The sequence below is a fragment of the Acanthaster planci genome, linkage group LG02, assembly GCF_054643075.1.
Source record: "Acanthaster planci isolate LZ-2023a linkage group LG02, COTS_SCS, whole genome shotgun sequence".
Lineage (NCBI taxonomy): Eukaryota > Metazoa > Echinodermata > Asteroidea > Valvatida > Acanthasteridae > Acanthaster > Acanthaster planci.
The window spans coordinates 34,623,027-34,636,188 of record NC_141778.1 but is presented as its reverse complement, the minus strand read 5'-3'; the positions used below and the strand labels follow the sequence as shown (position 1 = coordinate 34,636,188).

Genomic DNA, 13,162 nt, shown 5'->3' with positions numbered 1-13,162 from the left:
TGTGAATTTATTTACTTTGCACGCTCTGATCAAATGTGGTCACAGGCCAAAATGCAAAGGGAGTTACGTCACACAAAGTAGCTCTCAAGTTTTACATTATGGTTTATTTGAAGTACTCAGCTCTAGCTATTCAAAATACTACAGAAGTCAAATTTCATTCTCACCATTTCCGTGGAATTTTTCAGATCAATCTCTTCAGTTCAGATTCTTAAAGCAAAGGCCTTTCTATAAAATAAATGTTCCCAAATATTGTGCTACAGTCCCGGCCCAAACACTGCTGAATATACAAAGAAATAAAACAGTGAAAGCAGTTGATCAAATTATTTAAGGCTGAATCCTGTACGTAAGATGAGTGATTATCTATTTTCAATTTAAGGAATTAACTCAAGAAATTTATGTTAAAGAGATTTTGCTTGCAACAAAGATGGTGTGTGAAACCTCTATCAAAAATTTGTCATTGTAAATGTACATATGTTCTCCCTTAATACTGAGTAATATCAGTAAGGTTTATAAAAATGATCAAACAGTTATTTACACCATTTCTAAAAGACAACGTGGCGTACAAATTATTTGACAATAAGTTAACAAAAAACTACCTTATCAGCTCACACACAATATAATTATATTTCTACTCAGGCACAGAGTGGTTGCTTTGCACAGACACCCCACAGCACACCATACCTTGCACATAGAATACTTAGTACTTTGGACAGATACCTAACATATTTATACTTCATTCGATTATAAAATATTGCACAAAATGGCGTAACTAAAGGAAACACAATAAGCAAAGTACAAGTTTACAATTTCAAAGGAAAAAAATTACGTAAGTACTTTTCTCTCATGAAAATATCCCATTTTCAAGATGGAAATTGTAGCACAGGTTTTATAAATTGTGTCATCCACCAAAAGTATCTCTCAAAGACTATCACAAACCAAAATACTTCAAAAGGGTTTTCATTCGAGCACAGCAAAAACAGTTGGAAATACATTCACTGTACATATTTGTTCATACAAGTACCCTGACAAATTTTTCAGTTCAAAAAGCTCCAATTACACAAACTTCTGATGAAATGATTTTTTAATACATGTATTAAAAGCTAAAATTCTGTCCTCTGCAGCAATATATACATATATAGTACTATAAAGAAGATAGAAAAGATTTACAAGAGTCTCTTCTTCAAAAACAGTAAGGTACAAAAAATTAAAAACTATAATTTTATTACAGAGAGAATACATTTCTACAATTACATTAGTTAGGAAGAACTGTATTAGAAAAATATGTTACCCTGGGCATTAATTTTAGTGGGTGGATAAGCTAAGTCTGACGCATGACTCCCCGGTGAATACTGAATACTGGAATATAAATTTGTATTGTTCTGGTAACCATCTAAACCATAGAGCTGTGTCGGGTTTGGGGGCTGGTACACATCACTGGGGGATACTTCTGGTGGGTAGACGGGGTCAAGCTGTGGGGGTGTGTCAGGTGATTCCTCTGAATTGCGCTTTTTAAGTTTCTTCTTTTTCCTCTTCTTGGTTTCACTTGGAAATTTCTCTGACTGCCCAATGTAGGTGGTCCCATCTTCAGCATAGCTCAATCTGTTGAAACATGAGACTAAGAAGAATTACTTACATCTTCTGTATGAAAAACAAATAATAAACAATCCATGACAACCTTTTTGAGAATAATTGGACAAGAGAAAACTGGAAAAAACAATTTAAAAGGAGCCAAACACCAATCACAGCAATGCAAACAAACTATGAGAAACTTGATGATGATCAAACATGTACAAATAATCTTGGATAAATACTGTTTGTGCACGTTTTGCACACACTCACAGCAAAACCAAATGTAAAACTAAGAACCTACTGAGAAAGCAATATATGAAAACATACATTTAAGTATGACTGACACCAACTCCGCAGCAAGTACATGTATTTGCCCTTCTGAATGACACTTACGCAGGAACAGATTTTAAATTCGCCGAAGCATAAAACATGTTTAGTGAGCACTATTTTAAGGTTAACAGCAAATGCGGTGTTTCTTAAAAGATGGAAATTCTCATATGCCAGGAATCATTTTGCAGCTATCACGAAAATACACTTCTGGCCACATTTAGCTACAAAGCATGCAAGTAAAAAGACACTTGAACACAACATTTTGGCCTGAAGTAAACATTGCATACTTTGGTGCAACAGCATCCACAGCTTCTTGGGTGCATTCCTTCGCACCATCATCCAAGTTTCCAAGTCCCTCTTCATCTTCTGGGTTTGCCTTTCTCTCTTTGGTGGTGGCTAAGAGTGTGTCGTCAGTTACGAGTGACTTAAGGGCAGGGTTGCTGTCGTCATTTTTCACAGCACAATCGATATAATTAAAGGCTTTCAAATCCGGTGCCAAGACCACACAGGTACCCTCCTTACTTTTAATAGGGCCTTGGTTCTCTGCCTTGTCCAGGATCTGGGCAATTTGGTAGCGTTGCTGTGAGGGAGGGAGGAGGGATAATGGGGGGGGATAAAAAGTGGAGGTCGACAAAGTGAAGAGGTATTATGGTAAAGGAATGAGGAAGACACAGGATTAGGAAGATGGACAGATGCAAGAAGGTACAAGATGAGGAAATGTTGAATGGAGAAAAAAGAAACAAGAAAAACAAACATTAATTAACTGTTCATTTCTGGTATTTTCCACATATTTGATCGTTAAACGAGAGAAACCCCCGACATCACCACTTTCATGAGTCGTACTGTTTGCGTGTATTCGTTTTTCTCCAACTTAAGGCACAAAAGGCATGTGTTTGTGGAATGCTGTGTCATGCTTAGTAAAACTGAACGATGTACAAAAAAGTCTTCTACTTACTCTTCTCTTTGCTAGGCTGATGTCAGAAGGAGTGTCTGGGATGATGTAAGCAATGAAGAACTTGACTGACAACACAATATGCTAAAATACAACATGGTACAAAACATGACATTTTAGTCAAAGGTTGCAGTTTGACGGATGTGAGCAGAATTTGCTCTATTAAGAGCCAGCTACAGGAAGAAACAAATTTCCAAAACAGCACAAATCCCTGAAGATGGCCATGGTCACAACTCTCCTTAAAAAAATTAGGCTCTGAAGTTGGTTATACCTTTTCAGCACAAGTTCAACATACTCATTTTTCATTCTGGTTGCCTGCAGTTTCAGGCAAATCCAAGGGAAAGGATCTGAGAACTAACCTCAAAGGCAATGACAACCCAGAGTCTCTCAGCTAAGGTGAAATTCTGAGACCACTTAGCAGTGAAGGCAATCAGGAAACCATTGGTCACCACACCAGCAAAGTTGAGGAAATCCAGAATGCTGTACCACATGCCTAACCAGAGGAAAAATATCGTGTTCTTCCTCCATTACCAAATCCCTGAAACATGGTTTGTATTTGAATAAACAAGGGAATAGAGCTAATGTAATCACAACAAAAGATGTCAGAATCTATCTCCAATTTCACATCTGTAAAACAACCTACACTGTATGACAAAGCCCAAAATGTGACTTCCATATTAAGTAAGTCTTCACTGTGTTCAGGGGAGATACAGATCTTGACATCTTACTGAAAAACTACATGATAAACTTACCTATACCACCAGATATGAAGGCAATAGGACGTCTGTTCATCCACAACATACGTGTTGCATCCACTCTGATATCCACTAAGAGCACTAGGATAGCTATGAATGGAGCCAAGGGTAAGGCACAGGAAAACAGCTGGACAGAAAATATGGAGAAAGCGAAATGATGAATGGAGGCAGAAATTGACAAAATGTGGGGTCATCAAACTGCTTTGCTAATTTGGGAAAAGGAATGGGAAATCACTCAACAAAAAGCTGATTGTCTCTGGAGGATCTGTTTCATAATGCAGCATTGTAAAAGTAAATTTGGTAAAGTGTCTCGTTTTGGGACAGAACATACCATGAGGAAGCCATACTGGATGGTCTTCTCAGTGAACTCTCCCAGTGTGAAGTTTCCCAGAGGTGGCTTGGCTCCTTCCTTCCTCATGAAATCAGCTTTCTCCATTTTACTGGCCTCCACATCTGCCACTTTATTCTTCCCTCTGCAACAGCAGCATTTCTTCAAGACTTTCTTGAGCCAACTGTGGAGGAAAGATATACAGAACTAACCAATGAAGGCATTCAGAGGGTACATCTGTAATGAGGAGGCTTGTGCACTCATTTCAACCTAAGTGGAACTCAAGTTTTTACCAACTGGACTTCACTGACGGTAGAAATAGGATGCGCCAAGATGAAACTTAGCTCTGTTATAAGAACTCTAAAGCTCTTGGTTGCATTTTAGTTGGATTTCACATTGGAAGCAAATGTTCTGGCCAACAGATAGGATCTGTGATCAAAGATGTAACTATCTATTGAGTTTAAAGATAGAGAAGAGGTGTGCAATATGTTATCTATCAAGGTGATCAAGACTTACGGTATGATAATGTCTTTCAGGAATTTAGGAAAGGGCTTGACGATCATAAGCACAAAGACCTGAAGAGATAGCAGAGGCATGCAGATGTTGTCATCCCCACAGCTATCTTCATATTGTTTACCCAGGTAAAGTATGCCGTCCTCAGCAGTCAGCTGCAAAAGAACAACATGTCAATCAGACGGCCTGGTAAATGGCACATGCACTCTCAATAATCAACAGCATACTTTACATGATAAATGATTTGTGAGGAAAATATTTTTACTGGACTGAATTGAGTCATCAACCCGAGACTTCATGTAAATGAGCTTCCAGACCGAAGCTTTTCACTACTAACTGTGGTACACTACTGATGATTTCACACCTATTTATCAAACACTGCAAAGTAAGTTCATTCTAAGAACTCTGAAATAGATCAAGTCACCATTGGTATTTTTTCAACACAGAGAGGGGCTGCCTTCTTCATGTAATTGCACAAATGTCAAGCAGTTGACTGTTGAGTGTAAGAAGAGACATCTTTTTACAATTGTGGGACCATATATCAAGGATGTTAAAGTACAAACCATGTTACGCCGATATAAAAACCATGTTTAAATAAATAGGTGTGTTTGTACCCCTCTGAAGAATGCGATGTAGAAGAGTGAGGCATAGCTGTTGACAAACTGGAAAGCAAAAAGCTTCATGATCAAAGCATCGTCATACTGGCTCTGGGTCCGATGATTCTCTGTCAACAAATAAATCAGCACTTAACAAATTAGTACTGCAAAAATACAACATGTGTTCGACATGACAAGAATAAGTGGCAGATTTCAGATGTTGTGTGTTGTGTTTCTTCAAGAGGAACTTTTCATCCTTAAAAGATGTGACAAGCTTGATCTCAGTTTCCTTGCAAAAACTTCACCACGTAGATAGTGTTGTGAAATTACTCAATATGAACTGTTGATCGATTATTAGTTAATGATTATTGGTTCTTACTGGTATTATTACCTGACAGCGCACTCTGTGATTATTAGTTCGCTCGCGCTGCATCTTTGCCACTTCAGAGTGCATTGACAGTGCACAGTTGAGTGCCACATGTAAACAGCGCGCACTTGCTTGATTGGTCGCACTAGCGCCCTCTTGCGATGAAGCGTGAGACATTAATGTTTGCTACGCTGCACGCTGTTTTGTTTGTGATTTATTAGTAAATGTTATGATAGAATGTTTTGTTCTTAATTCTCTGTAAAAGCAAGCCCAACCTGTATAAATAGCCCCGCTAGATTGTAGATAGTGAGTTCGTGTTCTGACCTTGGACCCTTCAGATCTGTGCCCGGAATTAAACCAGCTGTGAAGTATAGATCTGTGTGACTGCCCTTTTATTTGCCCGTTTCGATGGCAAACCCTCGACACATTGAAGAACAATCGCCAATAAGAATTTTTTTGCGTTTATATCATCAAACAACACCTGCAACAATCATTAACCATTCTTACAACTAATGAATGTCAAGAATACAAGATAACTCTGAAAGTTTGTGGCGTGTAAGCATTCAATTTTAACAGGAAACCTCGTATCATTTTTGTTATTTTGATATTAAATTCTTGTGAATATTCTATTTATGATATGCAAATAAACTATACCTATACCTACCAGAAATATCAATCAAAAGAGAAGTTTTGTCTGACTTACCCCAATCTGTCAACTTGTATGCGATGTAGTCATACAACTGAAAGAAAAATTGGACGAAATATCAATGATAACTATCAAGTCTGTGCGAATACAACCTGGTGTTGTTTAGGATGTGTAGGGAACAATTGATAACCTAGACAAAAATCGTAAGGCACAATGGCCACATAATCTACTCACTCTTCCTAAGATCATAATAGAGATGGAGTTGAGAAGAGTGGCTGCAACTGTAGATAACAAGATCCTTGGCAGGGTGGAGGAATCTGCCAATAAGACTCCAATGATGACGCGATAGATGATAACACCCAGTGCACTAGCTATGACAAGCAACGCCTGCAAGCACAGGAGAGATGGGGATATCTTTTAATATCACCCCTACAAAAAATTGTTCATGCCACAAATTAAAATGGGCAAGGACCAAATCATAGCTTCACTTTTGAAAACAGGCACAGTCTACAGTTGGAGAGACAAGAGGTTCTTTTTCAATGCGCAACTTCCTTGAAGGAAAAATTCCAACAATTCTCACCACAGGACCAAAATGCAATCTTACCATGAAGATGAGAATGCCAAAAGATGCCATGAACTTGAGAAATTGTTTGTAGAATGGGTAGTACCAATCTGGAAGGCTGGACACAGGATCCTAAAGATGAATCAAAATGCAGCATTTGACAAAGCTCAAGCAACTAATTAAGAAACTACAAAAATAATGAAAAAAATCAAATAAGTTTCTACATGAACAGAAGGATTTTGTTTAAGAAACAAAACTTATCAGTACAATGATTTCACCTGAAAGTATTACCAGCAATTTGCTGGGAGGGTCTTACCATTTTCAAAATCTTGAAAAAAGATTACACCCAAACCATTAGAGTCTCATCTTCAAAGGACTGAAATTTGCTCCAATGTCCTTAAGACAAAGAAATCATTACCTCCCGTTCTTTGGTTCCATAAAATTCTGGGCGATCAGGCTCAGTAAAATGGTAACTGGACACATCCCACTCATAAGCCAAACGAGCATGTTTCCTCTTCCAGCATTCTTGGAAAAGAGTTCCTGATGGGGGAGATCACATCGAAAGATTGAATGAACCAAAAAACATCAACCAGTGACACGACTTATATTGACCACAGATGAAAAGATTTTGCAGTATAGCAAGGCATGAAGCTCAGAGTTGTAGCTCATTTAACAAATGCAAATGCTGCTCAAAGGTTAGTTCATTATAAAACTGAAACAGATGAACTACATTAATTTTTCCACTGGCAAATCTGGAATGATATCTGTAAACTTACCCCAAAGACAAATGACGAGAGCAAAGTACGGCGTAACTGCTGAATCAAATGATTTCTGAAAGACATCTAGAATCTCAAGAGACTTATCAGCAATGCTAGAGGGAGAAAGAAATATAGATTTTATTAGAATGTTGAAGGTTTAATTAAGATTGTTCACTTCTCTGTCAATGGGCTTTAAGTTATTTCTATAAATCATAAAAAGGGGCTATGATAAGATAACTCTGTATTATTAAAGAACGCATTCCTTGAGATTTTGGGGTCAGGAGACTCGACACCTGCCTTTCACATTGGTACTGCAACAAATTTACGATCACAACAGATGTACTGAAAGAGAAAATGGGTCACAGTTGGGCAAAACGGCTGGATCCCTTTGTATTCAATGTTAGCTTGACTGTGATCTTACCTGCCAAAGAAGGAGTCTTCCTCCTGAGCACGTGCAGTTAAGTTCTGGTAGAGTAACCTGTCTTCTGTCCTGTTGTACAAGGTGATATTCTCTCTGACAGCATCAATCAATTCATCTCGCTGTCTGGCCATCTCAGCTAAGCCCTCATTGTATTCCATGTTGTCCTTGATGCTACACAACCAAACAAAGGATCAATGTTAATTGGACATTCAAACGTGTTTAAGTGAAGTAGTTTTGCAATATTATATTTGTATCAAACTATACCTTACATTCAAGATGCTTTAAAGACTATGTTTAAAGAGGGCATTTTGAAAGCCATAAAATAAGCTACATATACCACAACTGTATTTTCTACTTGCTTCATCCTACAAAACAATTACAACAGAACTTTTAACAGAAAATTACAGTTAGATTTATGACAGACTCTGCAGCCCTCACATAAAAAATCACATTTCTAACCTGAGATATAATCCATCGGCCCAGATAGCAATGCCAAGCAGCACAGGTAGCCAGAGAAGGCTGGCCATTTCACCAGCCCAGGCAAAGTAGAAGGCAATCTTCTCCCCAAAGTAGTTACGGATTTTCCAGAGAGGTTGGAACTTCCACCATCGGCACCAGGTTCTATGCAATGCCTGCAAATGGAATTGGAGAGACAAACAGTCTGCAGATGTCAGTGCATTCATTAAGCTCTCATCCCCAAGAAATCTCCAACAAAATCTTCCTGAATCTTCCATACTAAGAACGAATGCACAAAAATAAGATAAACTGTCTCTTAACCAGTAATTTTCTACAGCTTTTCAGGCAATTCTATAAGCTATGGATGCCCTTCAAGTTACTGACCTCTCTAGGGTCAGAGTTGGGGTTGAAGTCTCCCCGCTCCTTGCTGAGACTTCTCTGTATCTCCCTTGTCTCCTCATCTTCCTCCAATTCATAAGGAGATTCCTCATGCATGATGAATCTGTCTGTATAAACTTTCTTCATCAGCATAAATGGCAGACCTACCGGGGAATAAAAAATAAGTTGTTTGGCCGTCTTTAAAATTTACTTGGATGACGCAAAGGTATGAAGGACAAGATTAGCTCCATCTCAAGCACCTGAGACTTGCATCAGGTCATTTCGAATTGATGCTCACAATATTTACTAAGAACGAGCAAGCAACATAGTTAGTCAAGACATAAGCTGTTTAAACTACATGTACATGTACTCTGTAATCCCAAAAATGGAACTATTTCAAAGATGGATTTGCACCAGGGAGATGAAATTAATTTTGGATTTTGCCCTGCCTGACGTGTCTCCGCTTGAAATTGTTTGTGGTTTTTTTCACAAGCCTTCGGGACAAAACACTGAGTATACAGTGTTAAAATACATGTCGGGCAGGGGAAAAATCCAAATTAAAAAATGGAACATTCTGATAAGAGTACAAAAGAAAGTGAATTAAAAAAACGACAAAAGGTTACTTGAAAAATACGTTTAGCATTTTTCACTTGAATTCCATTGTCTCTGCTTGAAATAGTAACTGGAACAAGAAACAGAAACCTGAAGCAGGGGCGAAATGTTTTCAATAAAACACAAAACTAATCTTGCAACAGTTTAACGCAATCATGGAAATACTCAAATAATTCATGCAAATGATCATTGGCTAGAAAGAACTTTGTAACAGCATTCCTTTTACAGACTTTGCAAGAATTTCTTAGATATTGTAAAAGGTTTCCTTCAAACATACCAAATAGCAAACTATCAAAACATTCATAAGCAGAACTGCTGAAAAGGAACTCCGAGTACAGATGTGGGTGTTATATCTACCTTTCCTATGTTCTGGCGTCGAACGCATCTTGGCTGTCAAAAACAGCAATTGATTAACACTATGCTCCAAAGACCACCTCGATATTAGCTCCATTACTTTTCCAAAGCAACAAACTAAAGCTCCATTCAGCTTTGTGCCAATTTTTTTCACATCGCACGTGCCCACAGGGATCCTGAATGCTGAATGGAACTGTTCACCAGACACTTACAAAATGCACTTATAAATTTTCAAACATCCAAAAGGAGGGGGTATATTCCCATCCCTGACTATCACTACCTGTGAAGTCACTTCAAGTCAACCTGTACTGGACTCAAAGAAAAGCTGCGATACCGTCTTGTTGAACCACTTACCTTTTCGTCTCATGGAGTCTCTGAAGTCAGTGTTCTCATCCCCTTGCTCTCGTACATCAATGTTGATCAAGATGTTGTGAACCTGGTTAATAAAAATAATAAAGAGTAAAAAAAACGGTTATAAACTCAAACACAGGATCAAAGCTGGCTTGGTCTTTACATTCAGTACAGCGTGCTTTGTACAAGAACGTGTGACATAACCTACCAGGAGTGAACGCAATGCTGGGGAGAAGAATGTATCTGGTTGGTCAATTCCCTTGAATACCGCCCTCTTCTGAACAATGAAGGGTGCACTCACAAAGTCAACTGCAGACCAAAATAAGAACAACAGATTGTTAGAATGTTACACCATTTGTAAAAAAGTCAAATCCCAGACACATTTGCTTGCTGACTACAGTTGAGATTTTTGCATCCGGTCTTTTTGTTCAAAGCACATCTGAGACATTTTCCAAGCAATTTGAATGGACCACGAGCACAAAACACGGGTAAAACCAAATTTGAAATGATTGTTAAAATAATCCAACCTTCATCATCTGTTACAAAGAGAGACTTGAGTTGATCTAAGTATCCACTCGCTTCCTTTGGGGGAATAGCTGCCTGCCAATGCATATAAAGAACAAAGAACAAAATATGAATGTCAGCAAAAAGAGACATTTAAGGAAAATATTTATGAGTAACACAAGGATCCAGGACGTGCCCCCACTCACCTCAGTATTACCACTATGATCAACTCCCCCCTCCATCCCCTATGGGGACTTGTCCCCCCCCCCATTGCCCCCTCTGAGAAGAACCTGGCAAGGTAGGCATGAGGGAAAACTAACCCCCTCTTCATGGGAACTCTTCATCAGTGCACAGAATCATTAAAGGTATGCAGTGTTTTTCACTTCTTACCCCTTCCAGAGGCATTTCCAGTTTAACCTCCTCTGCCTCGAGGCACATTCTCTTGAATGGACAATGGATCAAGACATAAATCTTCTCTCCCATGTCCCTCTCTCTGATCTCCAGCCCTTCCTTCTCCCTGGCTGCTCTATGGAACCTCCTCCTCAGTTCCATCCTGTTCTTAAAGTCCTCAATGTCATCATTATCCTTAAAATCATTTTCATCTTCCTTGGGATACACCAGGATATAGTCTATCCTCTTAGGAATGATCGTCTGGGTTGCAGAGTTGGCCTTGCTGGGTGATTTTTTATCCTTGCGTTTCTTCTTCCTCTTCTTGGATTTGTATTCGGCTGTGCCGTTTTGCTCAAGTGATGGCAGTGGGCGAAGTTTGAGTGGCTTACCACCATATGTATCATCATAATCTGGGTACAAGTCATCCATGTTTTGCTACCTGATGAAGAAAAAAATTTATTTTCTTTGTTGTACTTTTCTTTTAGCTTAGGATCAGCTTTAAAGTTACATTAAAGAAAACAATGACAGTCTCAAAATCCACAACATCCTAGCAGTTTCACACATTTGGCATGACAGTCACCACTCTTTCTCACACTCACACACCTGGCAACCATTTTCTCACACCTCAGAGCCAGACCGGAAAAAAAAGCAATGCAATTGGCGAGTCTGTAAGTTGCATGGACGACTGCTGCCGCCTAGCCGCAATACAATGTGTATGTGAGTAGTATATGCACTACAGTGCACGCGATCACTAGATCTACATACATCTACGATGGATCGTACTTGATGAGGCTGCAGCTCTGTAGCACTATGTACGCTATTATAGAGTCAGTAACGTGGTCCTGTACACAGCTAAATTCGGTAAGAGTGAGTACGCCATGCGTTGTTTGAAATGAGAAGATGGATGCCTACACTATAATAATAATCAGAACAACATCATGGAAAAGAGATGATGGACCATTTACACAAGTGACTTGGGACCCTGTTGTACTTTAAGGGCACCAGATCGCACAATTTTGAGCTAAAAAATGCTAAAGCTCCCATCATGGGAGGGAGGAACCCGCCTCCCACTCCCTCACATGGGAAATCTCACTGTTAGCTGGTCTTTGGCCTTGCATCTCTGTCCTAGTATTCTACTTGATTCTATTCTGTTCTTTGCTGGCAATTAGAGCAGACTCTGGAAGGGTAAGGAAGTTGTTTTTCCATTTTTTCCCCTCTTTTTAATTTTAACAAATGGCGTGGACAACGTGGCGTGTGGGCACAGTGGAACGTGGACCAAATGGGCAAAGTGGTTGTGGGCAAAGTGGAAAATGCATGAAATGACAGTAGGCCTAAAACATGATTTGGAGCCTAGGACAACAATGTTTATATTTTACTAAAAAGATGAAAATGCTTTGCTCCCAAACAATTGGTTTGTCAAGGTGTACAGGAACCAACCACAAACAGAATAGAGGTTATTAGGCAGAGTTGGAGGCTTTGTATCATTAACATTATATCATGTACTAGGATAGGCTTTTAAAAGGGAAGAGTTCCATATACGGACGTAATTATTCCCTAGAGTGACCTATTCAGAAAGCAAAAAATGTCCAGAAAAGTTCAATTTAGGAGGGAAAAACTATGTCTTTTACTTAGAAAATACTTTTCTCAGACCAGTCCCATAGGGTTTATGCATGGGGTGTCAAGTGGCGTCCATATATGGAAGTTGGAACTCTTTCCTAGTTTAAAATAAACCTTGGTCATATTTGTGCATTGAAAAATGCATTCGATCATTGTAAATTTGTAGCCCAATCAGGCCTAAATAAAGCCCCCCCCCGAATGCCCACACACCAGCAATATTTGCCAAGTCTCATACATTATTACATAACAAAACTGTAATTTCAACAAGAAACGATGAGAAACTCATAACAATTTAACGTTAGTTCTCAACAAGTCAACAAGGTCTACCTGAAGCGCATTGCCACGGGTGATTATAAACAAAACAGGGCAAGGCAGCTTGGTCGACTCAGAGACAATTTCCATGTCGGGATGCCAAGATTGGATATCAATTACCATGGAACTCGCAATTAATCGATATTGAAAGATTCCTGATCCATGCCCACCATACCTGCTTAAAATTATTTAGAATAATTTAATTCTTCAGTCCTTCGGTGTACACAGGTGGTTCTCCGTCGACGTTAAATGCACGTATCGAGCCTTGAGTTGACTAGGTACATGCGTATATATATGCAGCTGGCTCTCGCGCGCGGGTCGCAGGCGCCAGGCATGGCAGGGCATAGGCCTACACACACATCCAATCCTGTTGCTAGGAGACAATTAATCA

General features: G+C 39.1%; 1 protein-coding gene across 5 annotated transcripts; it reads right to left on the bottom strand.

Annotated features, from left to right (window-relative positions):
• Nucleotides 1-84: 84 nt before the first annotated feature.
• On the bottom strand, nucleotides 85-13,106 carry LOC110983722 (anoctamin-7-like). 5 transcript variants are annotated; one of them, XM_087132835.1, is made up of 22 exons: nucleotides 12,947-13,106; nucleotides 10,843-11,281; nucleotides 10,476-10,548; nucleotides 10,157-10,257; nucleotides 9,952-10,033; nucleotides 9,601-9,633; nucleotides 8,638-8,795; nucleotides 8,257-8,429; nucleotides 7,798-7,968; nucleotides 7,395-7,489; nucleotides 7,037-7,158; nucleotides 6,661-6,750; nucleotides 6,291-6,443; nucleotides 6,114-6,150; nucleotides 5,062-5,171; nucleotides 4,451-4,602; nucleotides 3,938-4,118; nucleotides 3,604-3,733; nucleotides 3,211-3,344; nucleotides 2,855-2,935; nucleotides 2,187-2,479; nucleotides 85-1,599 (listed from the first exon to the last, which is right to left on the bottom strand). In XM_087132835.1, the coding sequence occupies exons 2-22, from the start codon at nucleotides 11,269-11,271 to the stop codon at nucleotides 1,272-1,274; spliced, it is 3,126 nt and encodes a 1,041-aa protein (XP_086988961.1). In that variant the 5' UTR covers nucleotides 11,272-11,281; nucleotides 12,947-13,106; the 3' UTR covers nucleotides 85-1,271. The 5 variants fall into 5 exon arrangements, with proteins under 5 accessions (XP_086988961.1, XP_086988963.1, XP_086988962.1 ...); XM_087132837.1 differs by having other exon boundaries at nucleotides 85-1,615; nucleotides 2,422-2,479; XM_087132836.1 differs by lacking the exon at nucleotides 12,947-13,106 and adding an exon at nucleotides 12,787-12,935.
• Between the last annotated feature and the right edge of the window lie 56 nt (nucleotides 13,107-13,162).